Raw genomic sequence first — 21,552 nt, 5'->3', positions numbered from 1 at the left:
CAGTACATTATGATAACATTTAAAAGGCCTTATGCTCTCGCACTGTTGGAGCACCTACTGGTTTGCAATGAGCTATTTTCCTCTTAAAATAATCACACTACATATAATCGTTGTTTTTACACAGACAACCCTAAAATTCAAGTCAAATTTAAATAAAGCATCTTCAGTTCAGAAAAAACAATTTAAATATGAATGTTATTGTGTTTTATCATAGTGCTTAATGCTGTTTTTTAAATGGTTTATAGGCCTAACAGCATACAGTATATGTCACCTCTGAATATATAACACATTGTGCACACACAGACACACGTGCAGATGAATCCCCTGGGATGCATCATCACAGAATGTGGGACAGCCCCGAGCAACTCCACTCTTACACCTCCTCTCCTGCTCCACGTGCCACGGAGCAATTACCACCATTAAACTACTCGCCACCTGTTAACTGCCATGTAAATATTCATTTGCAGCAGGGAGAGCGTTTCAGCTTCTGGCCTGCATGGAAATGACTGGTGTACTAAATCAGCCAAGTGACAAGTCAATGCTGAGCGAGGGTCAAGAAAAGTTAGTGAACTCATGAAATGTAAATGCCCGCCCCGCTTTGTTTTCCTGTGGTAACGTTCGTTTGACTCTTAACATTTGCATGAAAGAAGTTGTTTTTCTGTTGGTTGGCTAGTGCCTATAAATAAATAGATGCGGCAGAAGCCTCACAAGAATTAATACTAGTGAGGCTGAAGAACATAGGGGAAACGTTTCACATGGAAGCATTTAGCAGAAGGTGAATTAAAATGTAAATGGGAGCCATATTTGCTGTAGCATCACGCATGCTTTAAAACAGGCTGCATGTTTAGTCTGTCTGGGAGAGGAACAAAACTCAGTGAAAGGTCAGTGTGCATTTCAAACGATTCAGGATAAGAAGTACTCTTGGTGTTTTGCAATATACCTAACAATTAATAAAGCAGCTGCTGCTACTACTACTGCTTGTAAAGCTGTAGGCAGAACTTTAAAAATATTTTAGAATAGGATCTCTTTTTTTTCTATACATTTAATTTCGCAACATTAAGGTCTAAATGCTGTTTTAAAGCCTTCTTTATTTTGCACAGAATACAACCCAAACGTAAAAAATGCTGACCTCAGTCAAATGTACAACTAAACTGCACACATTTTTAAGTGTAAATCTACTGAAATCATCAAAATAAATACCATATGTGGCTTTTGAGTAAATGAAAAAAAACAAACCATAAATGACCAAGATAAAAAACTAATTAAAAATTAAACATATTTGATTACAAAGATATGTAAAACCAAAATGCCAAATCTGAAAGTAAATTACCTTTTAATTTAATTACCGCTGTTGCATTTTTTTGAGCAGTTTAAGGATTTCAAAGTCTTTTGTCTTAATACAAAAGTTGAGAAGGTTGTCTTTTAATTGTCTTTAATCTAGCTTTAAACAAGTGCTTCTAGATACAGTAGTATTCAAAAAGGAACTGGTTAAGTGCTACAAATATAGAGTAATAATCATCTGTAACTTTTCTTTTAATAATCGATCTTTTCAATTCAAATTTTCTAACGCAAAAAGCATGAACCAAGTGAACAAATTAATTGGTATAATTTCCCCTGCTGTCACAACACTGCTGTGAGGTCCAAAAGCAGACAGTAATTTAGACTAATTGATCTAATTGTACTTCAATACGGGCATGTAATAAATGTTTGGGGGACTTAAGTGAATACACACATCAGGGGCTTCAAGATGAGTGTGTGTACATTTAAGCAGCTCAAAGGCCCTACACAGAAGTTCTTATTAAGATGCCGTCGCCTTACTTCCCCGCTGCCTAATGCTTTTCTTCAGTTCCAACTTTAACTCTCTGGCTGCTACTGTCTAGACAGGACACCCAAAACCTGTGCATGTGGATGTAAAAACTTTGAGCGCCTCATGTGCACTGGCTCCAGTTCAGCACCCAGCACAATCTGCTAGGGGTAGAAAGTAATGACCCATGAACAGGAGGTGTTCTAACATGCGGTTTGTAAATCAATACAACATTAAAAGGAACTGCTTTTATGTCTCCCACAACTCTGCAGCTCATGTTTTATTGGCTTTGTGGTGTTTAGTGGTATGGCTAACCTCTAAGGTGAAGCTGTAAGCTGCAAGTATGAAAAAGGGTTGTGTGAAGTTTTCCCATATTTGATTTCACTTTGAGCAACTGGATATTATCAGCCTGTAACGGCATTTTACAGAGAAAGAAGACTGTGTATTCTTTCATCACTGGTGGACAGCAAGTACATTTACTGAAGTGCACTTTAGGTACAGTACTTCACTCCACTAAAATTCAAAAGGGAATTATTGTACTTTTTACTTTAGTTACTCGTTTTACATTTATTTTGAATAACTTGATTATTTAGCGTTTACTTTTAGTAACATTTCCAATGCATTGCAGTATGGTATTAGAACTTTTAAGTAAGATCTGACTTTTCCACTGATTTCCATTTACATGTTTTGCCTCCTTTCCACTATAACATGCTCTCTTGAGAAATGTCCCGCTCTGCCTTGATCCTGAGGTCTTGTCCTGATGATCTTTTATCCTCAGCCTTTCAGGGATGAGACCACATCTGTCTCCGGTCACTATTTACACGCTCTTTCACCATAAAAGTACTCCGAGTCGCACATGCACACCCTGACAAACACACACACATCCTCCTCCTATCTCATGCCTAATTCAAACCTGCCTTATGAGTCCCCTGACAGATCCACACAGAGTCCGCTCAACACATGCACACAGACATTCAATCACTGGAAAGCAGCGCAGCAACATATAAATCCATCTAGTAAAGCGTGTCCCAAACCTTTCCCAATGCGAATGAGATGTCCCAAAGCCTTACGCTGATATCTTGCTTCGAATAGAGGCAAGAATGTGATCTATGCCCCCCTAATTGTAGCAGGGGGAGGTTTTATAAGCACATCTTGGATAGGCTAAAAGGACAAATAAATCCTGCTTGTAGTTATAACTCCTCACTTTCTGTCTTGTTTTCCTGAATTTGGCAGGTGCTTTGATAGCCAGGAAAAGCTAGATTTACATTGCATAAACAATCACCTTTGAAAAGCATATTAAGCAAAAAACAAACTAAAAAATATTTGAAAGTGCCATTGACATCTGTCTGAATGGCTATCAATAATTCACTCTCTTTTCCCCTTTCTCACTGTCAATATACAGAAAATTTGGTTCACTACCAAGTCGGACCAGTCTGGGCAGTCTGATGTCCGTGTCTGCTTTCTACAATAGCTGGTTAGCCATGTCTGACATCTGTGGCTCCCCACAGTCGGGGTGAATGCCAGGCTGAATAATGCACCAGGGAGGCACACGCCACTCTGCTCTGCCTCTTCTCTGGATCTGTGACGTGCTAAAAGTAATTCATAAAAACACCTTTAAAATAACTTTCTGATACACTATGCATACTACTGGCTGTGGAAGCTTAAAGTGCATGGTGGTAATCAGAATTTTGGCAGATATTTTCATCACAAGTTGGTGGAGAGCAAAAGTCGAAATTGAGAGTGCACATTGAACATATGAAGTGTGCTAAAGTGGTTGGATGTGAACAGCCTGTTTTATATTACTATGTGTTTGCCATATCAACTTCAAGGGTACAAACATGTCCTTTTTGTGTTTAAGTCTTGATTCCTCTGCCCCAATGTGGCATTTATTACAGCCTGATGGGATTTTCTTCTTTTTTGCATTGGCGCAGATTTGGGCACAAACTCTGGAGGCTAAACACATCTCTTATATTAATTCTGAAGCTAAACATGTGTGACCTTCACACAGCTTCAGAACTATAATTGTAAATATTTGTGATTTTTTTTTTAAGGCAAACCTTATTTCTGCTTTTATTCAAAGAAATAAATCATCCCCCTCACTGCCTGCTCAGAGTAAACACACTATTTTGACCTAGAAGGGTCTGTTTGCTGCCATTAATCCTTAAGACAGAATTTACATAAAACAAGGGGTGTGAGTTTCTAAAACACACTCTGATGCCATGTTGCTGCGTCTGTCAGAGTGGAAGAATAATCTCCGTCCTACCCTCCACCACAGGCTGCTGACCCTGCTCTGACCCCCCGGGCCAGCAGCTAGGGTGTTAATGTTCACCCTCATCAGGGTCGCACCCAGCGTGTTTATTTTATGACACAGGAGAAGGGACCACAGAAGGGAGTGAGGCCCTAGCACATGGACCCCCAAACACATTAAAAAGCTACTAGCCCCATCTTATGACATGTAGTTATACTGGTCTGTGCTGATTCTGTTGTGAGGCTACTACTGTTCACCACATAATAATAATAATAATCTGATTAATGTCCCATTTAACAAAATAAACACAGTTCTACAATCCAAGGTGGACAATATGAATTCAATACCAAAGATTGCTTCGAAAATCCATCCATAATAGCTGCTGTTGTACATGTTCCTACATATTTCCACAAATAATGGAATGACGCTGCTTCAGGATTAGGCTCGTGTTAACATTTACATTGTAGACTTATTTCAGTTCACTTCATTTCAATACAAGTCAAATATGTCTTGTTCCTTAATAGAAATTTGGTTTGCAAGCAGAGTTTAAAAAAGCACAACAAACCACCACATTTCATACTATGCAAACATGCACTAGCAACAGTAGAGGCTGCTGAGATATGCACTAGTGCTGTTTTGCATGTGTCGCCATGCTTTAAGAGGAAATCAAAACAAAAGAACGATGAGAAATGTCATAGTTGATCCAATTGACATTTGCTCAAAGCTTCCTGTAGAATTATACTTTTCTTTCACACAAGCATCAACATCATCAGAGTTTCTGTGGTGGCAAAATGTTTGCGTAAACTCACATTTGCATTAGCAGAAATGAAAGAGCATGGGTGTGTGTGTGTGTGTGTGTGTGTGTGTGTGTGTGTGTGTGTGTGTGTGTGTGTGTGTGTGTGTGTGTGTGTGTGTGTGTGTGTGTGGCAGTAGCGTGCACGAATCACTCGGGAGAGAATCCTACGGCCACATTTCCAATTCCGCTCAATTTCAGCAAGAATCTCAGTAATCCTGCTGAAGAGCCGCAGTTCTCCCACAGTGACATCCCATAATAGCACTAACACCAGAGTGGTGGGCACCCAGTTACGGCTCCAAGGCTCCATTCGGTGCACGTTCCCAATCCCCCAACCTGTCTGTATGCAAACAGAGCCCCCTCAGAGGAGAACACTGATCTGGCAGCCTTTCACTGAGCCCTGTGTAGACATATTTAATGCCTCAATAACCACTGCTTAAGACAGAGTGATGAACGCCAGGGGCTTTCATTACCACGAGAAGTTTATCCGTGTGTGTGTGTCTGTGTGTGAGAGTCAGACTACAGTGTGTACCTAAATAAGCGTTCCTGTCATTTACCCATCGTCAATGTCAAGCTGCTGTTGTTTTAGAAAAATACATATGGCTCCGCCTCTGTTGCACAAGAAGGCATGAGGAGTGCTGATTTCTCATGAATTAACACAGCCATACTGTAAGAGATACCATTAATGTGTCCGTCAACACTACACATTTATATGGTGCTTAACATTTTACAGCTTGTACACAGCAAACATGTGAGAATGTGTAAACTCAAGGTGATTGAGCTAGAAGCAAGGTGGTAAAAAGTCAAACAAATAGTAGCAGATACGAAAGTAAAGGACAAAATACAATGGGAACTGCGTAGAGAAATACCTATCAGTGTCTGGGAGGTGCAGAGGCAGCTGGAGAGCAGAGTAAATACAGTCAGAACTGTGTCACAGCATCAGCGCTACAGCTTATTGGTTCCTCACATATGTACACACAGACAATGCAGGAGCATACCCACAGGTATACAGTGCATGCACACAAACAATTATGGATTGATATGCATATGAAGTATTGGAAAAATGTGGAAAGTAATGGGAATCTATATTTCTTGTAGAATGGAAGGCTTTGTTATGACTTGTATTAATGTTAAAAGAAAAAATGTTAACATTTAGACACAAATCTTCCTCACTCCCTATTAGCAGCATTTATGAGCCGTTTCTGTTTTCCTTCCACTTTGGCAATGATAATAAGAAAACCCAAGAGGAAAGCATTTCTCTCCCCAGACACTCATCACCCAAAGAGAGAGAAAGAAGGAGAGAGCTCATGGAAGGATCAATTTGTCTGCACAGGAAACTGTGTAATGTTAATCACAACTTTAATTTGGGCTGAATTAGCATTTTGATGAACTTGCGGGGCTGACTGGTGTACTCCAAGCACCTTCAAACGCAGTGCACACAGAGGAAATGGCAGTGTGGTTAATTAACGCTCGCACACAGCAGATGGGCTCAGTGAAGGGCCCTGGCAGAAAGAGACACAGAGAGCGAGAATTGATTGGAAAGAGTCACTGTTAAAGGGAGAAAAATAACACATTCGTACATTTCCAACCATCACTCTCTAAATAAAGTGGCAGGTTCAAAACCAACAGCTAAAGAAGGCGGGGAGTACTAAATATTATTTCCATCTTTTAGGGGAAAACACAACACAAAGAGTGAGTAATAGCTTACAAAAACACAACTGGCAAATCTTGGTCAAACATGCAGCCTGTTTACATATGCCCGACCGTTTCAATCTCAGAGCACAGAGTGTGACCCGACATGGTGTCTCAGTCTCATTGCTTTTTTACTCGTTCTGAGGAATCTTTTACTAACACATTTAAAATTGACTGTTTATCATCAGTCTTGTCTTCTTTTTCCACAATATTTTTCAGAACTTTCAATACAGACGCATCTGCACACAAACACTAGCTGTTCATTCCAATACCAATACTACCTTATTATTTAGTATGCCAGAGAAAGCTAGTATGTCCCAATATATGGTATTGTTTACATGAAATGCATTTAGCACAGTATGTGCTACCGCATCCAGTCACATTTTGCAATACTCGAGAAACATGCGCTTCCAAAATACTTTGCATAGGGGTTATATGAGCAGGAGGGTCAAATTTCATGGTGCAATGTTTTATGAAGTACTAGTTCCCAGTCGTATGCATAGTGCATGCAACAGTAAACACGTTGTAAGGTCTGCAGCTGCAGAACATAACACAAGAAAAAGTACGCCATTTGTAACCCAGCCTATATCTCTTCCAACCAGTTTTCCTAGTATATATGATCTTACATTTAATCAGGTTATTTGAAGCTATTCTGGCGGTTTATTAGTCCATGCTGATGTTACTGCTGGCATTTATACGAGAAGAGAAATGAGAGAAAGATGAATCTGAGAAGAGGTTATAAATACAGAGGTGGATCTCAATGGCAGTGTTTGCCCACCTACAAATTAAATAGCAGTACAATTAAGACATGGGGCAGTACAGTAACATGTGGTCAGCACGGTGCTCATTTGTGTGTGTTTTATCACAGTAAAGTAGTACAACTTTTGTATAAAATAATGTGTAGTTAAGGCTTATAAATAATTTGGTGGTGCAAAGTTATAAGAACAAATCTTACCAGACGTGTGTGGCTCGCTGCTAATCCCTGCCTGAAGCATGTGGCTCAAGACTACATCAGGTGCTACTAGCATAACACACCATAAACTGAAACTGAGCTGTTGGAGGTTGACTAAATGGAGAGTAATGTAGACAGCAGGTTGACATGGAAGAACATTATGTGAAGTACAAACAAATCTCTGGTTCTATGCTTGATTTTCAGCATTTCTTTTACATTTCAATTAAAAGATAACATCTCAAATCCTCAGCAAACACTGTCTTAAGATAGCTTCATTTCTCATTGTAATGTGATGTCCTTATTTTATTTGTATTCGAGCTCTCAACAACATTGGTATTTTTGAAAAGCAGTTGTTGAAGAAAGACATTCTTGAACATTTAACCAATCTTATTATGCTGCAAGAGGTAAGTGAGAAAACATGTCCCTTTTAAAAAGAACTTTAAGTGCCTTGCTCAAGGGAACCATGCTCAATCACTGACCCAGACTATGAAACAGAAACTCATTAAGAGAGCTCATTAGAGAAAATGATGCACCATGTCCCTCATTGAGCACTGCCGACACCTTCATCCTCTCACCTCCTCCAAAGCTTTTCCTTAAATCCTTTCCCTAAATAACCTTCTCCCCCCCCCCCATCGCTTTTTTCATGCTGGGGAGATTTCAGACCTGGCTTCCCACAGTGAAGCGTGATTTGTAAAACACAATAAAAATGGAAAGACGAGTGAGACTCGGGTGGCTAGGGAGGGAGGGGTTGGAAGGACAGCAAAGCGAGCTCCCCTGTGGTGGCAGCCTGCGGTGGGGCATTAACAGGATGTCCGGGCAGGGTAAATCTTCTACCAGCCACTCGGAGCTCATACCCTCGGAGAACTTCCCAATCCATGACAGGCTTGTCAGTCTCTGCAGAGGGGGCGCTGATGAAAGCAAACTGGCTTAAGCCTGATGCGTGACTGTTTTGTTTGCATATGAGGTTTTTAGAGTCGCAAATGTGACAAGAGAGCTGATTGTTTTTAAAGAAGTATGGAATTCAAATAATTTGCACGGAGATGGATCTACGAAGTGAGTAAACCGCGGTGACCTATGACCCATGGGTGGCGTGAGGCATAGGAAGGAAATGAGATCCAGTGATGAGGGGATTCGTCACAGTGAGAGATGTCGAGTAGCTTGTGTTACCTTCAAAGACTTGATAGAGAGGAATTCCTCTCGTAGAAACATCAGATGTGAAGGATGCAGTAATATGGTGTTAGCTTTAAAGGGAGGACCTGAGAACCAGTCAGGATCTGGGGCTGTCCTCTAATTGCCAATTTTATGTTTTTATCTGTCAGAAATGAGAAAGTAATAGAACAGGTACAGGCTTGTGGGGTTAATTTTGAGTCCAGCAGAAGTCATTTATATAGACACAGCTATCTGTCCACACACACACACACACACACACACACACACACACACACACACACACACACACACACACACACACACACACACACACACACACACACACACACACACACACACACACACACACACACACACACACACACACACACACACACACACACACACACACAACAAAGTGATATCTAATACCAGGCAGCAGGAGAATCTCCAATTATGGCAGGATGCAGCATCAATTTAAGGGCTAATTATGTGCGTAATGAGCTCACCACCATGCGTCCGCGCCCCCGTCACCGCGCCCGCTGGCCTAACCCCCCCTCCTCCTCCTCCTCCATCTGAGCACCCGGTACCTAATTAAAAAACTACATGCGCCGCGGCGCTCTCATCTGATTCACACCATGGAAATTAATCCTCAGATAAATGTGTTTGACGGACACCAAACTATAGCATGAGCCCTGGACGCCGTGCACTATACTCTGTGAAACGGGTCTAAAGTGTTTTTCATTTGTTTTTTTAAAGAAGAAAACCCCTGCTCCAAAATAGCTCAAGACCAAACGGGTTGAGTTGCTGGGTTTGATGAGGTAATATTGCGTAAGAAAACAACAACCTCAGAATAATAAATCGAAGCATTTAAGAGTATTTTGATAGCTTCTTCATGTTTAAGATTAGCCAACAGCTAATCCATCACATGCAGCAAAACACGTTCATAAAGTTAATTACTTAGTGTGTTAAAAACATTAAGTACATTTAAGTTAAATTGAAAATAACATACATATTAAAAGGCATTGTTTTCAGGGCTGGATTCAAGGCATGTTCATAATGACAACAACATTTCTAGAAAAACATCTTCAGTTTTTCCCGTAGCAGTGACATCCTTTTAGTTGTGTTTTTTGCCTGTTTATGTTTGTAATAAAGGTCACAAAGTCCTGCACCTGTTATCCAGATTTCACCCAGTATACTGTGAAATGCTGTTTGATAGCGAAAAATGAAAAATGCTTTTGTCTGATTATAAATAATGGCACTCCATGTAGGTAAACGTGATATGAAATATAAGAAAACGAATTGCCCAGATTTTTTTTTATAACTGAGTGAATTAATTATTTATTTTTCTGTAGTAGAAAGGCTTTTAGGTTTATTCTGGATATTCTTCCTCAAATAATCGCCAGCTAAATGTCTGTGCTGCCTTTAGTGAGCCCATTACCTGACAAACATTCCCTTGCTGTGCTATTTTATGCGGATTTATCTATTTATTTCTGCTTGATCCGTGATCTCCACGCTAATGACAAAAACACAACAAGATCACATCTAAACTCAGTTCGGGCACGGACAAGTGCTGCGCACCCTGTCGTATCAAGTTGACGCCCACGGTAAGGGTCCAATCACGAACGGGCTTTCAGCGCTTTCATCCAATGAGAGCGAGGTGGGCACACGGTGGGCGGGTCCCGAGCAGCTCCAGAGAGGGACATTGAGATAGTTGAGGAGAGGAGGCTTGTTGGGCACGAATGCCACTCGTTGCGCGTCCTTATAATTTGGAGAGGTGTATGCAGCGCACGGCCCGTTCGCCTTTCCAGGTGGAAATCCAGGAGGAGCTGAGACCAAACTTAACTGGGACGACTGGTGAACCTGGTTCAGGACAGGTGAAATTCCCAGCAGGCTGCCTGTAAGGCCACAGGATCGATCCAGATGTACGAAAATATAGCGTGTATCTCAGCGCGGGTAGGAATACTGCAAATATATATCTCTCAACAAGTCTGTCACCCTATCTGGGATGTAAAAAAGTGTTATTTTCTAAAAACAAGTGAAAAAATCGAGGTGACGAGTAATTAGGTCACTTATTTTTCCCAAGGCTACACGTTCCAGGAACTGTGCAACATTTACTCGATACTACTGCAGTAAGCAGCTACATGATGCATTGTCTTATCATTGCTGAAGAAAAACATTAAAATGCATTTTTAAAAGGTTTTTGTTAATGTATTACTTAAGATAAATACTAAAGGCAAGCTTTGTGATTCAAATAACTTGATTTTGACAGGTTTGCAGTGTGCCTTTCAACACTTTTTGGATTAGGTTAGATAGTAAAGGTTGTTTTAATATATTTATTTATATCTTATTAAAACATAATTGAATTAATTATATGCATGATTTTTTAGTTGTCTCAAATTTGCAATGAAGTTGTGTTACTGTAATTATTGTTATTATGAAATGGTTGTATTTCTGTTGTGGTAACTGCTGCGTTCGGGGGTGATGCTCCTGTTTAAAGCCAAAAATGTCCACGTAATATTGTTCTTCAATAATCATCAGAAATCAGGCTTTGTTTTTGTCAGTCAGCTCAATCTGATGTGCAGGCCTGCATCAGGCTCACAATACAACATCACAGACACTTGCATCATGGCCAGTGTAAGTGTGCACGTGGGCCTCAGAAGATCAACATGCAATGGAGGATATAGCAATATCTTTTTCTTCCTGTTGTGTTTTGCAGGTCATGGATGATATCCCGCAGCACGGTGGAGCTTTAACTACAACCAGTTGAAGTATAACCAGGACTACAAGGGATACGCACAGATTTATTTTTGGATTCATCTGTTTATATCAAAACGCCGGCTTTCTTTTATTTGATAACATTCTGCAATGAAAAGGAGTCAAAGTGACGAGGGATCAGTGAAGCTGCTGATTTGAATGACCACCGACTCACACAAGGAAGGATACCGTGAAAAGGCGCCGAAATGAAGGAGAAATCCAAAACGGCCGCAAGGACTAGACGGGAAAAGGAGAACAGTGAATTTTACGAACTGGCTAAAATGTTGCCGTTACCGTCGGCCATCACCTCCCAGCTGGACAAAGCCTCCATAATAAGATTGACAACGAGTTACCTGAAGATGAGAATTGTTTTTCCTCAGGGTGAGCGAAGCTAAATAAAATACAATTATAAGTATTAGGATCCATAAGAAAAACAATACGATATGTATATAATGAAATCAGCTGTGCACGACTCAAAATTATTATAATGTGTTACAATTTACTCTCAGTTGACTCCTGTTACTCTAAATAAAAAACGGTAAATAAAATACTATAATTATACATTAAAAATAAATCTGAATTTCCTTTAAACTATTATTAACAATACTGTATGTATGTTAGGAAAGAAGAACAAGATACAAAATACAATGTATACTATAAATGTACCCTGATACTAATGCACACGCTCGTAGACTTTAAGCCATACAGAAATACTAAAGGAACACTACTATGATTTTTTTTCTTCCTGATCTGCAGGGAGTCTTTACAAATGGATTATGATCGTTTTTAATTTAGTGTGTCTAAAGGAGACGATCTGCCACCATCTTTTATACAGCTCTCTGCAGGCTCTTCTGACTGCGTGACTGAGAACAAGATGTACCAATTATTTAACAAAAAAACTGCACGGCTTCTAATCACATAAAGCCATGTAAGCAGGAGGCACACACAATAATACACAGGCTCTCTTGTACAAGACAAAAAGACTAATGATCTCCCATGTATCTAATCAGAAGCCACGGTTTCTGCCGCCTTTTAACACATTAATATTTTTGGTGTCAGAACATATAACACGAAAGTAGCATGTATATCTAAGACCGACTAAAACAAGAAACTAAAAGCTACTACAAACCTTTATTTGTAGTATTTTTATATTGTGTATCCATCTGCCGAAAAGCCTTATTTTATTGCGTTTGTTTTCACATCCTTTCGTTTGGTGGGGTTGATACACTGCAGTGGAGACCGTCTTCCATTTCCAATACACAGCAGCACCGAATTTATTGATGATAACCGATCTCCGTGAGATTTCTCCTAAAACTGAATGAATTTCAATAAGAAACAGTTACTTGCTTTGTTCCACTTTTGTTTGGGGATTTATTGGATAAAAAAAATAAAAGTTGGTCATATTTGTGGTTAAATTCATGGAGTCATTACATTTAATTTAGCATTTGTTATAATTATACTACAGTAATAATCGTGAATCCTGGGGATGAATTAATTATCCTCCTGCAATTTAAGTCATATAAAGTGTTTATTATGATGAGACAAATCGCATTTGCATCTTGTAAACATCAACAGATTATCGAGGTTCTAGTCTGCACACCATGTGACAGACAGGAAGGGAAACTGTAAATGCTTTTACTCTAAATGCACCGTTTTAACAGGGTGTGTGTGAAACAACGAGATGCCTTGCTTTTACAGTAGCTTACTACAACAAAAATAAATAGCCAATGATAAAATAGTAATTTCTTAAATTACCGGAATGAAAACTGATGTTCCATTTCATTATAATGCCACAGACTCTAAACAGGCTTATTTTACTCTCTCCAGGTTTGGGAGAGGCTTGGGGTCATACAAGTCGAACAAGATCTTTGGACAATATCGGACGAGAGCTGGGAGCTCATTTGCTGCAGGTAAACACTGCTATTATTGCTAGCATAATGTACTGTTTATTACGGCGAGACAGTGATACGGTCGAGCTAAATACAAAAATAACCGTAGCCTCTTCTTTTTTTCAGACGCTGGACGGATTTATCTTTGTTGTTGCTCCAGATGGGAAGATTATGTACATTTCCGAGACAGCGTCGGTCCATTTAGGACTCTCTCAGGTCCGTTTGTAGGATCAGATTTATTTATTTAACATATTTTTATGATGCATTTTTTATTATTTTTATTACAGCCTCCACAGCTGCTTTAATATAAACACGGAGACATTGCGTTGAATACAAATACACTGCCTAGTGTGTACCTGTTAATTACATGAGTTATTCTCAACAGGTAGAGTTGACTGGGAACAGTATTTATGAATATGTCCATCCTGCCGACCACGACGAGATGACAGCCGTGCTGACGCCACATCAGCCATATCACTCACATTTCGTCCAAGGTAAAATACATTTCCTCTCAAACTTGCCAAATGCATGTCGTCTATTTTCAATTAAATTACAATTGACGGTGTAAATTCAACGGATATGTGTCATATTACACAAATGTAACACGGTAGCACATTTGCACCAATGTGAGTCTCTTGCATCGTATGGAAATGCGTTTTAGTATTCCTGCAGGAGGCATTTTAAAAAAGAGAAATCGCTTTATTTCTTTCAATGCATCTTTTTTATGTAACACAGATAATCTATGTATTTTGGTATTGCATAGTATTTAAACCCAGAGCCCCTTTAGTGGTAAAGAGGGACTAGCTACGTTTTTTTTAAAATAGGCAGCGTATCTATTTACTCCTATGAGATTTTCTGAGCCGATCCTTATTTTGTAATTGCCCAGCTAAAAATGTGTATTTCCTTTAGAATATGAAGCGGAGCGATCGTTTTTTTTGCGGATGAAATGTGTTCTGGCAAAAAGAAACGCAGGCCTCACCAGTGGTGGATACAAGGTAGGTAATGAAGCTTTGTCACTGGTTCGGGATGTTTAATTATTATTATTATTTTTAAATGCATTAGTTTACAAAATAATGAATTGCAGATTAAAAACATATGTAAAAATGTGACACCAAATATAATGATTTTTAGTATCCTATAATATTGTACATAAAAAATAATCCTACATTTCTGCGGAGCAGCACATTATGCAGTGTTAATCAGAACTACACCGTAAAAAAAGAGGGTTTTCAAATGTTTTCTTATTTACATTTACCTTTTTTTCTTGCTGTCTATCTGCTCCACAGGTGATTCACTGCAGTGGCTACCTGAAGATCCGTCAGTACAGTTTGGACATGTCGCCTTTTGAGGGCTGCTACCAGAATGTCGGTCTAGTGGCCGTGGGTCACTCCCTGCCGCCCAGCGCTGTGACCGAGATCAAACTGCACAGCAACATGTTCATGTTCAGAGCCAGTTTGGACATGAAGCTCATCTTCCTGGACTCCAGGTACACAAGTGAATGTCCTTTATACGAGAGTGTTTATTTAAAAGGTCTCTTTCTAATAATGTTCTTTATTTGTGTACTGTAAAGTATTTCATTTTTTATTTCAGGAGAGTTGAATTAGTTCTCTAAACTAAAATGTCTGCCTGTAATAAGCCAAGTGAAATCAAATGCCGAGATATCCCTGCACTGCATATTTTAAAAACAACTGGTTAATTTCTCTCTAGGGTGGCAGATCTGACCGGGTATGAGCCCCAGGACCTGATAGAGAAAACGCTGTACCATCACGTCCACGGCTGTGACATCTTCCACCTCCGCTGTGCACACCACCTCTGTGAGTTATAATCCTGCCCTACATTATGCTCTACAACAGGATGGCTGACCTTCTCTTGTCTCAGTAACTGCTCAGGCAACCTGCTGCAGCTACCATGTGCAGACAATCACTCACACACGTTAAGTACATTAATCCCTGTCTTCTGTCTGATTCTTTTATCTCCTTCAGTGCTGGTAAAAGGCCAAGTCACCACTAAGTATTATCGTTTCCTGGCCAAGCAAGGCGGCTGGGTGTGGGTCCAGAGTTACGCCACAATCGTCCACAACAGCCGGTCCTCCAGACCCCACTGTATAGTCAGCGTAAACTACGTCCTCACGTAAGTCTCTCTTAATATTCCCAACCTAAAATCAAATAGAAACCTTTCTTAAAAGAGCTACTCCCAGGAAGTGTATTGATTTAAGAATAAAATAGCTATTTGAAGTAGTTTTTGGAGAAGTTTGTTCACAGAAAATGTGAAATGCAGATATCAAGTTGTAACATTCATCACATTTAAGACTGAAATCCCTAAAATCACAGCTACATAAACATAGTGACACAAGGTTTAAGGGGCTATGCCAGGCTAAAAGCAACTGCATATTTAATGGTATTTGCAGAGAGAGGAGCATTGATTATTTAACTAGATTAAGCAAAATCATATCATATGCTCTTGTGATCCATGTTTGACACTCACTGATAGGATGGATCTTTGTCTCTTGGAGAAATCCTTATGTTTATCCCTCTATAGTCTCTCAGTACAAATCCACCAAATACTGCAGCTGTAGGGCTCAGCCAGTTGTGTGTTATGAGAGCAAGAAGCACACTAAGGCCCTTTGAGACAACAAGACAAACATCAGGGTTCAACCCCATCAAAAAACCTCTACTGTCACCATCGATCTGCAGTCTAAGGAAAGCAAAATCAATCAAACGGTGAACTAAGAATCAATAGCTATCTCATAGCTGTAGCACATGTTGGATTTTCCTTGTTAAGTGTGGTTGTTCCACATTTGGATTTACTGGGTGTGTGCGTGCATGTGTGTACCAGGGTGTTTGTGTGAGTCTCTGTACGTGTGTGCATGCATATGGCTGCACTCTAAGTATTGATTTCTCCAATGCATCCAGGAGAAAACAAGTAACTATATTAAAATGACAGTGAATTTCCAATTGAGTAATTAGCTCAAAGACGGAAGTATCCAAAAGCTCATGTGCAGCGTAAAAAAAGCTCCTATATTAAAAAAACAAACAGCAATTCAATGACCTTGCCCCGACAGCATTTTAACCCAACAAGAATCCATTAATAAATCATGTTTGGAGGTTGGCTAGAGGCGTATTTCAGACATGAGGTGCTCTGACATTGACCCTGAGGTGGAATTCGGCTAACACAGCTGAGTTTGCACAAAGGCCCAACATTATTGGCTCAGACATAAGTCATCCAGGGCACAGATAGGATGCAGAACCAGCCACCGCAACTATACCTGCATGAGCAAATAACACTCAGTCTGTGTACTGGCTATCCAAACACAGCCTTTCCCCTAAGGTGTTGTACATAAAGAATGGGTCATATTTAGAGTCATATTAAAGAGGCTGGCTGTGCAGGGTCAGGGATGGGCCACAGGGTTTAAAATGCCAGGCAGCTGCTATTACATACTGTTGATGTGATAAGTTAAGAATAGGCTCATGTTTGCTGAACACTTGACACGGGAGCCTTTTCACTCCCTCGACAGCAACACTTGAGTTCAGCCACAGGACAGTGGGTTAAAATGTCAGCAATGGTGTACAAGCTGCATGCACATGTACAAGTAAAAAAACAACATGATGCAATGTCTTATGTATGCTTGCAGGTGGAGTGCAGAGTGTGCGCACTTTTACTCACACGGTTTTTCTACTATGCTCCTGTCAATGGTTGTATGGTAGAAAATAATGATTAACTTTCTTCATGGAGTCTGTTATTCCCTTCAGAAGTGGGAGGCTGTATTTCTCGTGAATGTTATTTATACTTCTCAGTCTTCACATCACTCGGGGTATAAAATGTGTGTTTGTAGAATAAGTCTGTGAACTTATCTATGTTCAATATTGACCAAGACTCTGCTTCAGACTTATTACTGATTATGTCACTTGGTGCAACACTGCCACAGAAACTGTAAAAGAAAGAAAGAAGGTGCACTTATTATATGGGGAAACTTCTAGCATCAAAGTTTGTAATATGATCAAGGAGAAATGGAGGCAAAGGTGAACAAATAAATCTATGCCTTCCTCAACAAAATTCAAAGTGTCTGATCAATGCACATCAACCAGTTTACCCTCTTAGTTTAGTAAGATCGCATGCTCACATTTGCATATTAGTACCAAACAAAAAGTACAGGATGGCGCTCAGACTCCAAATAAAAAGTCAAGGGATCATCAAAGTTATTAAAATGTATAAAGAGGGGGATCATGACTGTTTTTATTAAATTCTATGCCAAACCATCAAATAGTTATAGAGATATTTCTGATCCAACCACTGTGGTTGACTGACCCAGCATTGCCTTTCCTGGAGTTGTTACCATTGCTAAAAAGTCACAACCTGGATAATTATGGGTTTTGCTTTTTAATTGTATCCCTAACATATATATTTTGTTTGTGTCAAAAGGGATACTGAGTATAAAGGAATGCAGCTGTCTTTGGACCAAATGAGCCCCACCAAGCCAGCCTTCCCATACGCTGACAATCACAGTGAAGACAGGAAGAGCACCAAGTCACGTCTCACCCAGGCAAAGGCCAAAGCCAGAGTGTCACCCTACCCACAGGTAACAAACAGTATTTTTTACATAGGGCTAAATCCAGAAAGGAAACTTGGTTCAGGACCAAATCAAAAGGAAGGAGGTCTGAAAACCGTTTTTTTTTTTTTTCTCTTAGCAGTTCTCAGCTTTCAATCCAGAGCGTTCAGAGTCCGATCCAGACAGCCAGTGGGGTGGGAGCCCGCTTACTGACTCTGCATCTCCACAGCTGCTGGATCCCAGTGAGCCTGCAGAGGCCTCTTGTGCCTACCGACTGTATCCAGAGTCTGGCTCCCTGTGCTACGGCCTGGGTCTATCAGAGGACGATCTTGCACATGCCCAAACACATCCTCACTCCTCCACCTGTGACCGAGTGCGATGCCAGAGTGGCCGCTACTTCCTCGGAAACCCCCAGTCGGGAAGAGAGGTGTGGTGGGACGCAACGCGCTCTGTGCTTTCAATGCCAAAATCGTCCATGGAGAACAGCGATGGCTACGAAATCACATCCTACCATGGAGCCATTCACGGTAAGGTGTTAGGGTTGAGACCACAACCATCTGTCCCTGAAAATAGCCCTGGCCTTACTTCTCCTAGTAGCTGTTTTCCAAATGTTATTATGGGACATGCTAAGTTGTTTACGCCGTTTCTTGCCAGTGTGCCGATTGCTACCATCTGTTCCAAAATTGCCTGCAATTGAAAGCCAAGTTATTTTACATTTCACATCCTCAAACAACGAAACAACCCCCACTGTGCCTCTGCCAAGACAGTCTAACAGACCAAAGTGCTAAAGCAGAACTTCACACATTAAACAGGCAACTTGTGGTTTTAGCCACTAGCACTTCAAATACACGAGAACAAGGATAGAGACCATGTGAGTAATTTTCACAAACGTCTGCAGACAGACATTTAATTACTTATTAACACAATGTAATTCATTAAATTTCACTCTTCTTACAGGAAGGGGCCACTGGGATGAAGACAGTGTAGTGAGTTCGCCTGATGGAGGCGGGTCCACTAGTGATTCAGGTGAGCGCTACCATGGTGACCACTTCCGGGCAAACCCTCGAGAGCCCAGCAAGATGGAGACCCTGATCCGAGCCACGCAGCAGATGATCAAAGAGGAAGAGAGTCGCCTGCAGCAACACAAGGCGCCGCTGGACGTCTCAGGCCTCGCCAAAGCTCACAGTCCGTGCTTCACCTCCTCACTCTCACACCACTCCCAGCTCAACATGCCCAGCGTGGTGTGCCGCGGACCGGGAGCCCCCAGCATCGACCTCCCCTCTGAACGCCTACATCATCGTGACAATGTCAAAGTGCTCGGACCGCACGACAATGACGAAAATACAACCAGTCCAGCGTCTCTGTCCCGTCTCAGCAGCCCCAGCTCTGATGGGATCCCCAGGTCGGGCCTGGCACTCACCAAAGACTACATGCAGACAGATCTGTCCCCCCACCCTCCACAGCCCCAGGGGAGCCCGCTGCTCTATCAGGGCCAGGACAGGCAGCCCCTGGACAGGCAAGCAGCCTATGCTTTGACTGGATACTCCCTGGAGCACCTGTATGACCCGGAGAACCTGCGGAGTTACTCAGGCATGGCCTGTGGAGGAGTCCAGTATGATGTGGCGTCCCATGTGAGGATGCAAGCCGAGCAGATGCAGGGACACAAGGCCACCTCAGTTATCATTACCAACGGGAGCTGATGATATCTAGGGCAGAGACATCCTGTTCTCTAGGTGAGGATGTTGCAGGAATGTTGTGCTTTATGCACATGCCAACACACCAGGTGCTTGATACAAATGTCTGGACAATTTAAGAAAAAGAATAAGAGGTACCTGCACTGGGTTGCTCATTCAGCACAATATGTCAGCCTTTGTATGTAGGGTGATATGAACTTGTGTTGAATAACTGATGTTTGACCTGCCATTTCCCGGGGGGAGAGGTTTGCTCCATTACATAAGAATATAGTGTTATTTTATTGGTGAAATGAATTCCCCTTCCTGCTAAGGCTACCCAAGCTTTGAGTCTGGTTAAACATCAACCCAGTGTTTCTGTTCCAAAACGTGTCCTGCATCATTGGCCATGTGAGTTAATCTGTCCGGGACACAATTTCCAAAGGCAGTAAAAAAATGTGTTGTTCCGTTGCCCCTTCACCTGATAGCTCCATCGCATACATCACATAATGTTTGACACGAGAAGTGCATCATGGGAAAGGCGAAAGTTTCACTATTGTAAGATGTCAATGTTTCCTGCTATTTATTTGTCAGTGGGCTGTTTTTGTATGTGATTTTTTTTTCTATCAAAGTAAAATCTTTATTGGCCGGATACAAATAGATTTGCCGTTACATTTAAATAATTAACGGGGGGGGGGGGGGGGACTGAAAGAAATAGATACTTCTGATATGTAAAAGTGTGAAATACGCAGCTCAATTTGAAACTGTTTTAATGTTTGTGAAGTACCCTCACTTTCTGCAAAAAAAACCCCACGTTTGTCGCCCCCCACTTGCCCTCTTAATTTAGGGATGACAATACATTTTTTTACATATCAGAGTATAATTTTCTCTCGTTTTAACCTCCCTTAGCTGTTACCCAACTAACTAAACCTACAGGTCTGTAGATTATGCGTTTTAATCCTTAAATCCCTTAACTAAATTCCACATTATTGCTTTTGATATCTGTCATTGCGGACTAAAGGGTTAAAAAAAAAGGATACAAACTTATTAAAAAAAAGTGTTGAATGTCTTTAGTTTCTTATTTAATTTATGATGTAAATATCATCTCACAATGAACTTTTGAAAAAGAAGTGACAAGATTATTTATTAATTGGTTTTAAAAAGTCTTAAATCTGAATACAGTTGCAAACAAAAACATTTTTGTCTCCCTGGATTTTTGTCGCACAAACCTGTCGTTATTTGAATGAATACACACACACACACACACACACACACACACACGATGCTGCTGCCTCAGACAAACTCGATCACTTTTTCAATTTTAGACAAGCTGTATATTTTTAGATGGACAGAGACAAATAGATCATAGTGATTTAGTTTGTTTCATTTTGGCCCAGCCCTACACTAGCTATTTATAAAACGTCAAAAATATATAACAGGATATATCGATATATGATTATACAGCTGGTTCCTTCGTTAATTATATTATAAAAACATAAAAGACTTGGAGGATACGACTAATGCCATACCCTATGTTTGTCATTGTCAACAAATCCTATGAAAAATAAATGGCAATCTGTGTCACGAATATAGTTTAATTAAAAAAAAAAAGAAAGGCTTAATGATTTCCGTTAACTGCTAGACACTTGTTTTTATCAAACATACTCGACTTGGAGTAAGGAATGAATTTCTGTTTAGTATTTTTAGCTAGGGATTTATACACTTGGTGCTCTAGTGAGTATTTACTGCAGTACAGAGTATGTTGGGATGGACTCATAGTATAAACTAACCATGCTCATCGGAATGTAAGAGCAGGTCAATCAGCAATCTTGCTGTTTTTTTGGGGAAAGGCTTTGGGTACACAGAGAATAGCAGGACCAATGGGTTCCTGTTTTGGGTCTTTCCATGGGATTTGTTGACAATTAGAAACATAGAATTCCAACGGCCTCGTCTTTTTTCCCCTCGTTCCCAAAAACAACTATTAAGAAGGGGCTTTACAGACATCTATTACAAACGCTTCACACAAATCATTACAACAGCAAACTGTTGTGT

General features: G+C 40.5%; 2 protein-coding genes across 2 annotated transcripts in view; one reads left to right on the top strand and one right to left on the bottom strand.

The window, feature by feature from the left end:
• Positions 1-21,552, bottom strand: part of LOC134877157 (uncharacterized) — a 63,602-nt gene that overhangs the window by 25,763 nt on the left and 16,287 nt on the right. The window lies entirely within an intron of this gene.
• Positions 10,384-20,202, top strand: LOC134876560 (single-minded homolog 1-like). Its single transcript, XM_063901545.1, has 12 exons — positions 10,384-10,594; positions 11,358-11,776; positions 13,223-13,305; positions 13,411-13,500; positions 13,670-13,778; positions 14,194-14,279; positions 14,571-14,770; positions 14,992-15,098; positions 15,267-15,414; positions 17,704-17,860; positions 17,970-18,357; positions 18,788-20,202. Exons 2-12 carry the CDS (start codon positions 11,602-11,604, stop codon positions 19,528-19,530), a joined length of 2,286 nt encoding a protein of 761 aa, XP_063757615.1. The 5' UTR covers positions 10,384-10,594; positions 11,358-11,601; the 3' UTR covers positions 19,531-20,202.

This window comes from Eleginops maclovinus, chromosome 15 (genome assembly GCF_036324505.1).
Source record: "Eleginops maclovinus isolate JMC-PN-2008 ecotype Puerto Natales chromosome 15, JC_Emac_rtc_rv5, whole genome shotgun sequence".
In the NCBI taxonomy this organism is placed as follows: Eukaryota; Metazoa; Chordata; class Actinopteri; order Perciformes; family Eleginopidae; genus Eleginops; species Eleginops maclovinus.
Note: the sequence above shows the minus strand (reverse complement) of the source record. Positions and strands in the feature narration are given on the sequence as shown.

Excerpts from the sequence above, each read along its gene's own strand:
- LOC134876560 (XM_063901545.1), top strand. The coding sequence starts at position 11,602 with ATGAAGGAGAAATCCAAAACGGCCGCAAGGACTAGACGGGAAAAGGAG. Across the intron at positions 13,306-13,410 it reads TGGGAGCTCATTTGCTGCAG|ACGCTGGACGGATTTATCTT; the intron begins GTAAACACTGCT and ends TCTTTTTTTCAG. Across the intron at positions 14,771-14,991 it reads CTCATCTTCCTGGACTCCAG|GGTGGCAGATCTGACCGGGT; the intron begins GTACACAAGTGA and ends ATTTCTCTCTAG.